At 51.2% G+C, this 15,302-nt stretch overlaps 2 protein-coding genes and 1 long non-coding RNA gene across 26 annotated transcripts in view; 1 reads left to right on the top strand and 2 right to left on the bottom strand.

Moving 5' to 3' along the window:
- The window catches only part of Dop1b (DOP1 leucine zipper like protein B), a 98,682-nt gene extending 97,828 nt beyond the window's left edge, over window positions 1-854 (bottom strand). For 18 of the 24 annotated variants that reach the window (XR_001781862.2, XR_003951829.1, XR_001781864.2 and 15 more), the window contains exon 1: window positions 693-852. The gene's annotated coding sequence lies outside the window, so the exon portion shown is untranslated. Of the gene's footprint in view, window positions 1-618 lie in introns of all 24 variants that reach the window. The other 6 variants (NM_027293.1, NM_026700.2, XM_030249264.1 and 3 more) reach the window with 4 other exon arrangements.
- Window positions 855-3,128: 2,274 nt separating this feature from the next.
- Gm41501 lies at window positions 3,129-7,344 on the bottom strand. Its single transcript, XR_876265.3, has 3 exons — window positions 7,306-7,344; window positions 5,687-5,779; window positions 3,129-4,053 (listed from the first exon to the last, which is right to left on the bottom strand). It is a non-coding gene; the product is annotated as a predicted gene, 41501 (long non-coding RNA).
- A 1,857-nt stretch (window positions 7,345-9,201) lies between these two features.
- Window positions 9,202-13,953, top strand: Gm52236 (predicted gene, 52236; the record flags this gene model as incomplete). The annotated part of the gene is made up of 3 exons (XM_030249374.1): window positions 9,202-10,180; window positions 10,934-11,188; window positions 12,359-13,953. Coding segments are annotated over 3 exons (1,584 nt in total), but the record flags the coding sequence as incomplete, so codon positions are not given.
- Window positions 13,954-15,302: the final 1,349 nt, after the last annotated feature.

Below are 15,302 nucleotides of genomic sequence, written 5' to 3'. Positions count from 1 at the left end.
CATTCGTAGGAGTGCTCTCGCCTTACCCATTCCTAATTTCTAAGCTCAGGTGAAGACGCAAAAGCCATCTGCTGGATCCGGAAGTCGGTTGTAAACATGCTTACAAGGAAGGAGTATGATGAACACAGTAAAAGCCGACAATCAGCAGCCTTCCTATTTACTTGCTGATAATGTCCCTGCTTCTACAGCGCATCAACCCTCTTTACCAACTGGCCCAGTTTTGAATTCGGTCTTTTACACTGAGATCAAATAGCACTAGAGGGGGGAAAAAAAGCAAGACACCTGACACTTCACAGGAATAGCTTTTAAAGGTGGGGTGTCCTCAACAACCCTACACAGGCTTCCCGAGATGGGGACTGCTGTCACCGGGTGAGCACCTCCTCCGCGGCTTATCCGCCGGCGCAGGGGCAGGCTGGCTGGTGCACGCCGGCTGCTGGGACACCATTAGGGAACCTGGAAGCCCTGCCCAACAAAGGCTGAGCTTCCAGAACGGCCCTGGGCCGGCTAGGCTGACAGCGGTGGCCATTCGACCTCCACCTGCGGCCCGAGGCCCGCTCGCACGGACCCTGCCAGGCGCAGAAGGCCGGGTCTGAAGCCCACACCCACGCGCGGCCGTACCCGCACTGCAGCAGACGCGCCACCGCCCGAGCTCTACGCCTCTGCCGCTCCGGGCCCGCGGGGACCACACTTACCGGCGGCCGCGGACCTCGGCGGTGGGCGTGGGACGGAGCCCGTCGGCTGCGGGACAAGGCGGCTCTGCGCTTCGGCAGAGACCTCGAAGGCGGAGGTATCGCTGCGCCTCCGCCCAGCTGCCGCCACTCCCGGGAACTGGGCGGCTGGGGGCGGGGCCGGAAGGCGGGACCTCGGGGGGCGGGACCTGGAGGCAGGCCCTCGGCGTGGGGCGGGGTCCTTAGCGGTGACTGGGAGGGGCCATTGTAGGCGGGGTCATGACGTTGCGCGTGAACGGGGGCGGAGCCTTAACGGTATGGCGGCGCCTCTCTCCTCGTGGGCGGGACTCTAGGCGTGTGGGCGGGGCCTTGGTGGCGGGGTTGGTTTGGCCTCTGCGGCGTGGGGCCGCGCCCTGGTCAGTCACATAGGGCGGAGAGCGAAAGAGGAGACTTGGAGGCGGAGGGGTTGGGGGAGGGGTCTGGCAGAGTGGGTGGGGCCTCGGTGCTCAAGGCGGGGCTCTGGACGCGTGGAGCTGCCAGTGGACCGATGGTGGGTGGGGTCTCTGAGGGCGGGGTTTTTGGGGCTGGAGGCTGGTCTAAACTTGGGGGGCCAGTGGTGGGCGTGGCCTTGCGATGTAGTCGGGTAAGGTCTCACATAAACAGGCAGGTAAAACCCTGGGCTTGGGGGGTGGGTATGGGGAAGGGGGCTGAGTATGGGGAACCTTTGGGATAGCATTGAAAATGTAAATGAGGAAAATACCTAATAAAAAAAAAAAAAGAGAAAAAAAAAAAAACAACAACAACAAAAAAAAAAAACCCTGGGCTTTCCGGACTCTGGGAGCAGGGCCTTCCCAGTGTCGTGCACCCTTGGGCTTTGCGTCAGGACCACACCCACAATCTTCATCGTGGGGTGGAGGCAGGAAGAATCCCAGGTAACAGGAACAGAAGGCTTGGGGGTTCCGGGTTAAGGTGTCCATGCATCCTCGAAGAGTGATGGGGTCTGGGAGCTGGCAGGATTCACTCTGACATTGACCGTGTCTTGATGACGCCAGCAGCAGCGCTGCCAGATGAAACAGCGCCTTCTACCGACTAAGGTTATTTCAGTGATAGCCTATTCCATGAAAATTTTAGAAAGAGCTATCTAGTGCTGGCTAGTTTTATGCCAATTTGACACAATCTAGAGTCAGCTGAAAGGAGAGAACCTCGATGGAGAAAATACTTTCATAAGATCTGGCTATAAGCAGACAAAACCTTATTTTCTCAATTAGTGATTGATGGAGAGGGCCCAGCCCATTGTGGGTAAAGACATACCTGGGCTGGTGGTTCTGTGTTCTTTTTTTTTTTTTTTCTTATTTTTTTTATTACATATTTTCCTCAATTACATTTCCAATGCTATCCCAAAAGTCTCCCACACCCTCCCACACCCTCCCCTACCCACCCATTCCCATTTTTTGGCCCTGGCGTTCCCCTCTACTGGGGCATATAAAGTTTGCCTGTCCAGTGGGCCTCTCTTTCCAGTGATGGCCGACTAGGCCATCTTTTGATACATATGCAGCTAGAGTCAAGAACTATGGGGTACTGGTTAGTTCATAATGTTGCACCTACAGGGTTGCAGATCTCTTTAGCTCCTTGGATACTTTCTCTAGCTCCTCCATTGGGGGTCCTGTGATCCATCCAATAGTTGACTGTGAGCATCCACTTCTGTGTTTGGTTCTGTGTTCTATAAAAAAGCAAGCTGAGGGCTGGAGAGATGGCTCATCAGTTAAGAGCACTGATTGCTCTTCCAACGGTCCGGAATTCAAATCCCAGCAACCACATGGTGGCTCACAACCATCCGTAATGAGATCTGATGCCTTCTTCTGGGGTGTCTGAAGACAGCTACAGTGTACTTACATATAATAAATAAATCTTAAAAAAAAAAAAAGCAAGCTGAGCAAGCCAGTAAGCAGCACCTTCCATGGCCTCTGCATCAGCTTCTGGCTCCAGGTTCCTGCCCTGCTTGAGTTCCTGCCCTGACTCCTTCAAAGGTGAACCATGATATGGAAGAGTAAGCCAAACCCTTCCTCCCCAAGCTGCTTTTGGTTGTGGTGTTTCATCACAGCAATAGTAACTAAGACACCATCCAAATCTATTTAGTAATTGCTTATAAAGCTCAGTGAATATTTTTTCTGGGAAAAATAGATTATATCAGATTCCAAAATAGATATATCCAGGAAGGCAAGTAGGCTAATCGGGTAAAGGCACTTGCTGCTCAGAGTTTGATTCTTGGATAAGAAAACCAGCTTCTAAAAGCTGTCTTCTCACACACACACATACACACACACACTAAATGTAAAAAACAAAACAAAACCCAGATGACAACCCTAACAGGAAGGGTTATGTAAATGGCTGAAGTCTGGTTCCCTAACTTTTATTCCATCCATCTGCTAGATACAAGTACTCTAGTCTTCTCAGGAATGGTTTTTATGTCTGGTCTTGAAATGGAAAGGGTGGGGAAGCAAAGAATTGAGCCAACTTAACAGGAAAACATTAATTTCAGTAAAGTTAACTTCCCAGTGAAGGTTTGATAAACTCTCATCTCAGAGCTTAGACAAAATGGCCAAACAACAATTGGCATGTTTTGTTGTTTGTTTTGTTTTGGCTTTTTGAGACAAGGTTTCTCTGTAGTTCTGGCTGACAGGGAAGTAGCTCAGTAGAGCAGGCTGACCTTGAACTCACAAACATCTGCCTCCTGAGTGCTGGGATCAAAGGTATGCGCCACAGCACTCAGCTAGGTTTTTTTTTTTTTCCCTTGACAGTCTTCAAGGTTTAACCAGCTCACAGCCCACTGAACAGAGGGAATTGAATTGTGTTATAGCAGTAATGAGAAAGCCCACCCACTTGGGCCAAACCTAACATATACAAATCTGTCACGGCACAGTGCCCTAGCTGGGTTTCCGTTGCTATAAGAAAACATGGTGACAAAAAGCAATTTTGGAAGAAAGCAGTTTATTTTGCTTACATGTCCCTAGCACAGTGTACCGTGAATTCAGGCCAGGCAGGAACTTGAGGGAGGAATTTGGAGACAGAAACTGAAGTAGAGGCCATGGAGGAATGCTGCTTACTGGCTTGCTCAGCTAGCTGTCTTATATTTTCCAGGATCACCTGCCCGGGTGGTGCCACCTCCAGGGAGCTGGGCCCACGTGCATCAATTATTAATCAAGAAAATGCCCACAGACTTGCCTACAGGCAATCTGATGGAGGCTTTTCTCAGATAAGGCTCCTCTTCCCAGGTACATTGACGTTTGTGTAACCAGCACATGCAGGCATTTAAAACCGTCTACATGTCTAGTATTTATATCCAGGGATGAAGGGGTTAAAGCTTGGCTGACTCAAAATTTGTAAGCTGTTAAAAAAAAAAAAAAGAAAAAGAACATCTCAATTTATAATCAAGATTGGCAATAAATATACAATATTAAGAACTGACAGATGGCCGGGCGGTGGTGGCACACGTCTTTAATCACAGCACTCAGAGGCAGAGGCAGGAGGATGTCTATGAGTTCTAAGCCAGCCTGGTCTACAGAATAAGTTCCAGTACAGCTAAGAGTACACACACACACACACACACACACACACACACACACACTCCTGGCTCAGCCCCTCCCTGCCGAAAAAGAAATAAAAGGAGATAGCTGGGGTGATGGATTATCAGGTAAAAGCACTTGCTGAATAAGAATAAAGAGCTGAGTTCAAATCCCCAGCACCCATGGAATGCTGGGCAGGCATAGCAGCCCACTGTGATCCCAGTAGTTTGGAGGTGGAAACAGAATCTTCAAGCAAACTAGTTAGCTAGCCTGTGGTGAACCTCCAGCCTTGGCCACATAGCTAGAATGAGGCTAGCCTGTGCTATGTGAGACCATCACAAAAGGAAAAGGAAAAAAAAAGGAAGGGAAAATGTACCTAAGGCTGAAACAGCAGTATCTCAAGTTTGATACCAGCTTGAGTTACATGAGAACCTGCCTTGAGGTATAAATGGAGGAAAATGATCAAGAAAGACAGTTGATGTCAACATGTGGCCTCCACACATGCATACACATGTTTATTCACACATACACATGTGAACATGCATACACGTACATGCACATGAAAAATTGAACTGTGTATGGTTTGTCCATCCTAGCACTTGGGAGGTGGAAGCGTCAGAGCTAGCCTGGGCTACATGAGAGCCCCCCCCCAGAAAAATATGAATTGGACTGAGAGCAGTGCATAGTTGTAATCCCAGTACTTGGTTGCCTGAGTCAGGGGATCAGGAATTCACCTCCATCCTTGGCCACATAGCTAGGCTGAGGCTAGCCTGTGCTATGTGAGACTGTCGCAAAAGGAAAAGGAAAAGAAAAAAAAAAGGAAGGGAAAATTTAGCTAAGGCTGAAACAGTATCTCAAGTTTGATACCAGCTTGAGTTACAGGAGAACCTGTCTAGACTGGTTAGGTTTTTTTTTGTTTTTTTGGGGTTTTTTTTTGTGGTTTTTCGAGACAGGGTTTCTTTGTGTAGCTCTGGCTGTCCTGGAACTCACTTTGTAGACCAGGCTAGCCTCGAACTCAGAAATCCGCTTGCCTCTGCCTCCCGAGTGCTGGGATTAAAGGCGTGCACCACCACGCCCAGCTTGGTTAGTTAATTTTTGTCAAGGTGACACAAACTAGAGTCACCTGGGAAAAGGGAACCTCAACTTAGGCATTGCCTCCATTAGACTGGCCTATGGGCACATCCCTTAAGGTGCTAATGGCTGATGTGGGAGGGCCCAGCCCACTGTGGGCGGTGTCACCCCTGAGCAGCTATAATAAGAAAGCAGACTGAGCAAGCCATGGGGTAAGCTAGCAAGCAGTGTTCCTTCAAGGTCTTTTCTTCAGTTCCTGCCTCCAGGTTCCTGCCCTGCTTGCCTCGGCTTCTGCCTTAATTACTTTTCTGTTGCCATGACATGACAAAACGTCATGGCCAAGGCAACTAATAAATAAAAGTATTTAATCAGGGCAGGGCTTACTGTTTGAGACAGAGTCTGTCATATCAGAGAGCATGGCAGCAGGCAGGCAGGCAGGCAGGCAGGCAGGCAGACAGTAGCTGAGCTCGCCCCGATCTATAAACACAAGACAGGGGTTAGGGTGTAGAATAGTATGAGCTTTTGAAACATCGATGCACACTTCCTAATCTTTCCCAAACAGTTCCACCAGCTGGGGGCCAAGTATTGAAATATATAAGCCTATATAATGGGGATCATACTCATTCGGACAGCCATAGGACACTATCTTAAACAAAACCGAATGAACAAGTAAACCTAGGCAGAGGACAGAGCTCAATGGCAGACCGCTTGCCTAGAACACGCAGCCTCTATATTCAGTTCCTATTATAGCCAAAACTTAGTTAATTAGTTAGTTTAAAACATGCCTAATTAATTTAAAAAGCGTCTTCTTGGGTCAGATTGTGTTATTACACTCCATACTTCAAAATCTACTTGGCCATCTGCAACTAATGCAGGTTTCTTACAAGATAAGTCGGACTAATTAGAGAATTTCAAATTTAGCATTCATCTGAAAATTTAGAGCTCCAGCACATTATTCATTCTGGGACAGAGTAGAACTGAACTTCAGCCCCCCCCCCCTTGTTGACTTTGAAGGGTGCCTTGAAAGACCCCACCATCAGGCTTAGCAAGCTAGCTGCAGTAACGCCATTTTGCAAGGCATGAAAAAGTACCAGAGCTGAGTTCTCAAAAGTTACAAGAAAGTTCAGTTAAAGATTAACAGTTAAAGATTAAGGCTGAATAATACTGGGACAGGGGCCAAATATCGGTGGTCAAGCACCTGGGCCCCGGCTCAGGGCCAAGAACAGATGGCTCTCAGACGTCAGTGTTAGCAGAACTAGCTTCACTGATTTAGAAAAATAGAGGTGCACAGTGCTCTGGCCACTCCTTGAACCTGTGTGTCTGCCAATGTTCTGACCAGGTGTGTGCCCATTGTTGAACCTTCATTAGACCCTTTCCTCGTACCCCTCCCATACCCATTTCTTGAAAATAGACATTGTTTAGAACTAAAAAGTCCCACCTCAGTTTCCCCAAATGACCGAGAAATACCCCAAGCCTTATTCGAACTAACCAACCAGCTCGCTTCTCGCTTCTGTAACCGCGCTTTTTGCTCCCCAGCCCCAGCCCTATAAAAAGGGTAAAAACTCCACACTCGGCGCGCCAGTCCTCCGATAGACTGCGTCGCCCGGGTACCCGTGTTCTCAATAAAGCCTCTTGCTGTTTGCATCCGAATCGTGGTCTCGCTGGTCCTTGAGAGGGTCTCCTCAGATTGATTGACTACCCACGTCGGGGGTCTTTCATTTGGAGGTCCCACCGAGATTTGGAGACCCCTGCCCAGGGACCACCGACCCCCCGCCGGGAGGTAAGCTGGCCAGCGGTCGTTTCGTGTCTGTCTCTGTCTTCGTGCGTGTTTGTGCCGGCATCCAATGTTTGCGCCTGCGTCTGTACTAGTTAGCTAACTAGATCTGTATCTGGCGGTTCCGCGGAAGAACTGACGAGTTCGTATTCCCGGCCGCAGCCCCTGGGAGACGTCCCAGCGGCCTCGGGGGCCCGTTTTGTGGCCCATTCTGTATCAGTTAACCTACCCGAGTCGGACTTTTTGGAGCTCCGCCACTGTACGTGGCTTTGTTGGGGGACGAGAGACAGAGACACTTCCCGCCCCCGTCTGAATTTTTGCTTTCGGTTTTACGCCGAAGCCGCGCCGCGCGTCTGATTTGTTTGTTGTTCTTTTGTTCTTCGTTAGTTTTCTTCTGTCTTTAAGTGTTTTCGAGATCATGGGACAGACCGTAACTACCCCTCTGAGTTTAACCTTGCAGCACTGGGGAGATGTCCAGCGCATTGCATCCAACCAGTCTGTGGATGTCAAGAAGAGGCGCTAGATTACCTTCTGTTCCGCTGAATGGCCAACTTTCAATGTGGGATGGCCTCAGGATGGTACTTTCAATTTAAGTATTATCTCTCAGGTTAAGTCTAGAGTGTTTTGTCCTGGTCCCCACGGACACCCGGATCAGGTCCCATATATCGTCACCTGGGAGGCACTTGCCTATGACCCCCCTCCGTGGGTCAAACCGTTTGTGTCTCCTAAACTTCCTCCCTTGCCGACAGCTCCCGTCCTCCCGCCCGGTCCTTCTGCGCAACCTCCGTCCCGATCTGCCCTTTACCCTGCCCTTACCCCCTCTATAAAGTCCAAACCTCCTAAGCCCCAGGTTCTCCCTGATAGCGGCGGACCCCTCATTGACCTTCTCACAGAGGACCCCCCGCCGTACAGAGCACAACCCTCCTCCTCTGCCAGGGAGAACGACGAAGAAGAGGCGGCCACCACCTCCGAGGTTTCCCCCCCTTCTCCCATGGTGTCTCGACTGCGGGGAAGGAGAGACCCTCCCGCAGTGGACTCCACCACCTCCCAGGCATTTCCACTCCGCATGGGGGGAGATGGCCAGCTTCAGTATTGGCCGTTTTCCTCTTCGGATTTATACAATTGGAAAAATAATAACCCTTCCTTTTCTGAAGATCCAGGTAAATTGACGGCCTTGATTGAGTCCGTCCTCATCACCCACCAGCCCACCTGGGACGACTGTCAGCAGTTGTTGGGGACCCTGCTGACCGGAGAAGAAAAGCAGCGGGTGCTCCTAGAGGCTAGAAAGGCAGTCCGGGGCAATGATGGACGCCCCACTCAGTTGCCTAATGAAGTCAATGCTGCTTTTCCCCTTGAACGCCCCGGTTGGGATTACACCACTACAGAAGGTAGGAACCACCTAGTCCTCTATCGCCAGTTGCTCTTAGCGGGTCTCCAGAACGCGGGCAGAAGTCCCACCAATTTGGCCAAGGTAAAAGGGATAACCCAGGGACCTAATGAGTCTCCCTCAGCCTTTTTAGAGAGACTCAAAGAGGCCTATCGCAGGTACACTCCTTATGACCCTGAGGACCCAGGGCAAGAAACCAATGTGTCTATGTCATTCATCTGGCAGTCTGCCCCGGATATCGGGCGAAAGTTAGAGCGGTTAGAAGATTTAAAGAGCAAGACCTTAGGAGACTTAGTGAGGGAAGCTGAAAAGATCTTTAATAAGCGAGAAACCCCGGAAGAAAGAGAGGAACGTATCAAGAGAGAAACAGAGGAAAAAGAAGAACGCCGTAGGGCAGAGGATGAGCAGAGAGAGAAAGAAAGGGACCGCAGAAGACATAGAGAGATGAGCAAGCTCTTGGCCACTGTAGTTATTGGTCAGAGACAGGATAGACAGGGGGGAGAGCGGAGGAGGCCCCAACTTGATAAGGACCAATGCGCCTACTGCAAAAAAAAGGGACACTGGGCTAAGGACTGCCCAAAGAAGCCACGAGGGCCCCGAGGACTGAGGCCCCAGACCTCCCTCCTAACCTTAGGTGACTAGGGAGGTCAGGGTCAGGAGCCCCCCCCTGAACCCAGGATAACCCTCAAAGTCGGGGGGCAACCCGTCACCTTCCTGGTAGATACTGGGGCCCAACACTCCGTGCTGACCCAAAATCCTGGACCCCTAAGTGACAAGGCTGCCTGGGTCCAAGGGGCTACTGGAGGAAAGCGGTATCGCTGGACCACGGATCGCAAAGTACATCTAGCTACCGGTAAGGTCACCCACTCTTTCCTCCATGTACCAGACTGCCCCTATCCTCTGCTAGGAAGAGACTTGCTGACTAAACTAAAAGCCCAAATCCACTTCGAGGGATCAGGAGCTCAGGTTATGGGACCAATGGGACTGCCCCTGCAAGTGCTGACCCTAAACATAGAAGATGAGTATCGGCTACATGAGACCTCAAAAGAGCCGGATGTTTCTCTAGGGTCCACCTGGCTTTCTGATTTTCCCCAGGTCTGGGCGGAAACCGGGGGCATGGGACTGGCAGTTCGCCAAGCTCCTCTGATCATACCTCTGAAGGCAACCTCTACCCCCGTGTCCATAAAACAATACCCCATGTCACAAGAAGCCAGACTGGGGATCAAGCCCCACATACAGAGACTGTTGGACCAGGGAATACTGGTACCCTGCCAGTCCCCCTGGAACACGCCCCTGCTACCCGTTAAGAAACCAGGGACTAATGATTATAGGCCTGTCCAGGATCTGAGAGAAGTCAACAAGCGGGTGGAAGACATCCACCCCACCGTGCCCAACCCTTACAACCTCTTGAGCGGGCTCCCACCGTCCCACCAGTGGTACACTGTGCTTGATTTAAAGGATGCCTTTTTCTGCCTGAGACTCCACCCCACCAGCCAGCCTCTCTTCGCCTTTGAGTGGAGAGATCCAGAGATGGGAATCTCAGGACAATTGACCTGGACCAGACTCCCACAGGGTTTCAAAAACAGTCCCACCCTGTTTGATGAGGCACTGCACAGAGACCTAGCAGACTTCCGGATCCAGCACCCAGACTTGATCCTGCTACAGTACGTGGATGACTTACTGCTGGCCGCCACTTCTGAGCTCGACTGCCAACAAGGTACTCGGGCCCTGTTACAAACCCTAGGGAACCTCGGGTATCGGGCCTCAGCCAAGAAAGCCCAAATTTGCCAGAAACAGGTCAAGTATCTGGGGTATCTTCTAAAAGAGGGTCAGAGATGGCTGACTGAGGCCAGAAAAGAGACTGTGATGGGGCAGCCTACTCCGAAGACCCCTCGACAACTAAGGGAGTTCCTAGGGACGGCAGGCTTCTGTCGCCTCTGGATCCCTGGGTTTGCAGAAATGGCAGCCCCCTTGTACCCTCTCACCAAAACGGGGACTCTGTTTAATTGGGGCCCAGACCAGCAAAAGGCCTATCAAGAAATCAAACAGGCTCTTCTAACTGCCCCAGCCCTGGGATTGCCAGATTTGACTAAGCCCTTTGAACTCTTTGTTGACGAGAAGCAGGGCTACGCCAAAGGCGTCCTAACGCAAAAACTGGGACCTTGGCGTCGGCCGGTGGCCTACCTGTCCAAAAAGCTAGACCCAGTGGCAGCTGGGTGGCCCCCTTGCCTACGGATGGTAGCAGCCATTGCCGTTCTGACAAAAGATGCAGGCAAGCTAACCATGGGACAGCCGCTAGTCATCCTGGCCCCCCATGCAGTAGAGGCACTAGTCAAGCAACCCCCTGACCGCTGGCTATCCAACGCCCGCATGACCCACTATCAGGCGATGCTCCTAGATACGGACCGGGTCCAGTTCGGACCGGTGGTAGCCCTAAACCCGGCTACGTTGCTCCCCCTACCGGGGAAAGAGCCTCACCATGACTGCCTCGAGATCTTGGCCGAGACACACGGAACCAGACCAGACCTCACGGACCAGCCCCTCCCAGACGCCGACCACACCTGGTATACAGATGGAAGCAGCTTCCTGCAAGAGGGACAACGTAGGGCTGGAGCAGCGGTGACCACCGAGACCGAGGTAATCTGGGCCAAGGCGTTGCCAGCCGGGACATCCGCCCAGCGAGCTGAACTAATAGCACTCACCCAGGCCCTAAAGATGGCAGAAGGTAAGAAGCTAAATGTTTATACTGATAGCCGCTATGCCTTTGCTACCGCCCATATCCATGGAGAAATATATAGGAGACGTGGGTTGCTCACCTCAGAAGGCAAGGAGATCAAGAACAAGGGCGAAATCTTGGCCTTACTGAAAGCTCTCTTTCTGCCCAAAAGACTCAGTATAATTCACTGCCCAGGACATCAGAAAGGCAATAGTGCTGAAGCTAAAGGCAACCGAATGGCGGACCAGGCAGCCCGGGAAGCGGCCATGGGGACTGACACAAAGGCCTCCTCACTTCTCATAGAGACCTCAACCCCGTACACTCCAGACTTCTTCCATTATACTGAGACAGATATAAAGAACCTACAAGAGTTGGGAGCCACATATGATAGAGAGAAAAAATATTGGGTCCTGCAAGGTAAACCTGTGATGCCTGACCAGTTCACCTTTAAATTATTAGACTTCCTTCACCAGCTCACCCACCTTAGCTATCAGAAGATGAGGGCACTTCTAGACAGGAAAGAAAGCCCCTATTACATGCTAAATAAAGATAAGATCCTCCACGAGGTGGCGGAATCATGCCAAGCCTGTGTCCAAGTAAATGCCAGTAAGACTAAGATCAGGGCCGGAACACGAGTAAGAGGACATCGACCAGGCACCCATTGGGAAATTGACTTTACTGAAGTGAAGCCCGGACTGTATGGGTACAAGTATCTCCTGGTATTCGTGGACACGTTCTCTGGCTGGGTTGAAGCCTTCCCAACCAAACATGAGACTGCCAAAATAGTGACCAAGAAACTTCTGGAAGAAATATTTCCAAGGTTTGGAATGCCCCAAGTGTTGGGGACTGATAATGGGCCTGCCTTCGTCTCCCAGGTAAGTCAGTCGGTGGCCAAGCTACTGGGGATTGATTGGAAACTACATTGTGCTTACAGACCCCAGAGTTCAGGTCAGGTAGAAAGAATGAATAGGACAATCAAGGAGACTTTGACCAAATTAACGCTTGCAACTGGCACTAGAGACTGGGTACTCCTACTTCCCTTAGCCCTCTACCGAGCCCGCAACACTCCGGGCCCCCATGGACTCACTCCGTATGAAATCCTGTATGGGGCGCCCCCGCCCCTTGTTAATTTCCATGATCCTGAAATGTCAAAGTTTACTAATAGCCCCTCTCTCCAAGCTCACTTACAGGCCCTCCAAGCAGTACAACGAGAGGTCTGGAAGCCACTGGCCGCTGCCTATCAGGACCAGCTGGACCAGCCAGTGATACCACACCCCTTCCGTGTCGGCGACACCGTGTGGGTACGCCGGCACCAGACTAAGAACTTGGAACCTCGCTGGAAAGGACCCTACACCGTCCTGCTGACCACCCCCACCGCTCTCAAAGTAGACGGCATCGCTGCGTGGATCCACGCCGCTCACGTAAAAGCGGCGACAACCCCTCCGGCCGGAACAGCATCAGGACCGACATGGAAGGTCCAGCGTTCTCAAAACCCCTTAAAGATAAGATTAACCCGTGGGGCCCCCTAATAATCCTGGGGATCTTAATAAGAGCAGGAGTATCAGTACAACATGACAGCCCTCATCAGGTCTTCAATGTTACTTGGAGAGTTACCAACTTAATGACAGGACAAACAGCTAATGCTACCTCCCTCCTGGGGACAATGACCGATGCCTTTCCTAAACTGTACTTTGACTTGTGCGATTTAATAGGGGACGACTGGGATGAGACTGGACTCGGGTGTCGCACTCCCGGGGGAAGAAAAAGGGCAAGAACATTTGACTTCTATGTTTGCCCCGGGCATACTGTACCAACAGGGTGTGGAGGGCCGAGAGAGGGCTACTGTGGCAAATGGGGCTGTGAGACCACTGGACAGGCATACTGGAAGCCATCATCATCATGGGACCTAATTTCCCTTAAGCGAGGAAACACCCCTCGGAATCAGGGCCCCTGTTATGATTCCTCAGCGGTCTCCAGTGACATCAAGGGCGCCACACCGGGGGGTCGATGCAATCCCCTAGTCCTGGAATTCACTGACGCGGGCAAAAAGGCCAGCTGGGATGGCCCCAAAGTATGGGGACTAAGACTGTACCGATCCACAGGGACCGACCCGGTGACCCGGTTCTCTTTGACCCGCCAGGTCCTCAATATAGGGCCCCGCGTCCCCATTGGGCCTAATCCCGTGATCACTGACCAGTTACCCCCCTCCCGACCCGTGCAGATCATGCTCCCCAGGCCTCCTCAGCCTCCTCCTCCAGGCGCAGCCTCTATAGTCCCTGAGACTGCCCCACCTTCTCAACAACCTGGGACGGGAGACAGGCTGCTAAACCTGGTAGATGGAGCCTACCAAGCTCTCAACCTCACCAGTCCTGACAAAACCCAAGAGTGCTGGTTGTGTCTGGTAGCGGGACCCCCCTACTACGAAGGGGTTGCCGTCCTAGGTACTTATTCCAACCATACCTCTGCCCCAGCTAACTGCTCCGTGGCCTCCCAACACAAGCTGACCCTGTCCGAAGTGACCGGACAGGGACTCTGCGTAGGAGCAGTTCCCAAAACCCATCAGGCCCTGTGTAATACCACCCAGAAGACGAGCGACGGGTCCTACTATCTGGCTGCTCCCGCCGGGACCATTTGGGCTTGCAACACCGGGCTCACTCCCTGCCTATCTACCACTGTACTCGACCTCACCACCGATTACTGTGTCCTGGTTGAGCTCTGGCCAAAGGTGACCTACCACTCCCCTGGTTATGTTTATGGCCAGTTTGAGAAAAAAACCAAATATAAAAGAGAGCCGGTGTCATTAACTCTGGCCCTGCTGTTGGGAGGACTTACTATGGGCGGCATAGCTGCAGGAGTAGGAACCGGGACTACAGCCCTAGTGGCCACCAAACAATTCGAGCAGCTCCAGGCAGCCATACATACAGACCTTGGGGCTTTAGAAAAGTCAGTCAGTGCCCTAGAAAAGTCTCTGACCTCGTTGTCTGAGGTGGTCCTACAGAACCGGAGGGGATTAGATCTACTGTTCCTAAAAGAAGGAGGATTATGTGCTGCCCTAAAAGAAGAATGCTGTTTCTACGCGGACCACACTGGCGTAGTAAGAGATAGCATGGCAAAGCTAAGAGAAAGGTTGAACCAGAGACAAAAATTGTTCGAATCAGGACAAGGGTGGTTTGAGGGACTGTTTAACAGGTCCCCATGGTTCACGACCTTAATATCCACCATTATGGGCCCCTTGATAATACTTTTATTAATCCTACTCTTCGGACCCTGTATTCTCAACCGCTTGGTCCAGTTTGTAAAAGACAGAATTTCGGTAGTGCAGGCCCTGGTTTTGACCCAACAGTATCACCAACTCAAATCAATAGATCCAGAAGAAGTGGAATCACGTGAATAAAAGATTTTATTCAGTTTCCAGAAAGAGGGGGGAATGAAAGACCCCACCATCAGGCTTAGCAAGCTAGCTGCAGTAACGCCATTTTGCAAGGCATGAAAAAGTACCAGAGCTGAGTTCTCAAAAGTTACAAGAAAGTTCAGTTAAAGATTAACAGTTAAAGATTAAGGCTGAATAATACTGGGACAGGGGCCAAATATCGGTGGTCAAGCACCTGGGCCCCGGCTCAGGGCCAAGAACAGATGGCTCTCAGACGTCAGTGTTAGCAGAACTAGCTTCACTGATTTAGAAAAATAGAGGTGCACAGTGCTCTGGCCACTCCTTGAACCTGTGTGTCTGCCAATGTTCTGACCAGGTGTGTGCCCATTGTTGAACCTTCATTAGACCCTTTCCTCGTACCCCTCCCATACCCATTTCTTGAAAATAGACATTGTTTAGAACTAAAAAGTCCCACCTCAGTTTCCCCAAATGACCGAGAAATACCCCAAGCCTTATTCGAACTAACCAACCAGCTCGCTTCTCGCTTCTGTAACCGCGCTTTTTGCTCCCCAGCCCCAGCCCTATAAAAAGGGTAAAAACTCCACACTCGGCGCGCCAGTCCTCCGATAGACTGCGTCGCCCGGGTACCCGTGTTCTCAATAAAGCCTCTTGCTGTTTGCATCCGAATCGTGGTCTCGCTGGTCCTTGAGAGGGTCTCCTCAGATTGATTGACTACCCACGTCGGGGGTCTTT

Source organism: Mus musculus, chromosome 16 (assembly GCF_000001635.26).
Source record: "Mus musculus strain C57BL/6J chromosome 16, GRCm38.p6 C57BL/6J".
Lineage (NCBI taxonomy): Eukaryota > Metazoa > Chordata > Mammalia > Rodentia > Muridae > Mus > Mus musculus.
This window is presented reverse-complemented; position numbering and strand designations above follow the sequence as displayed.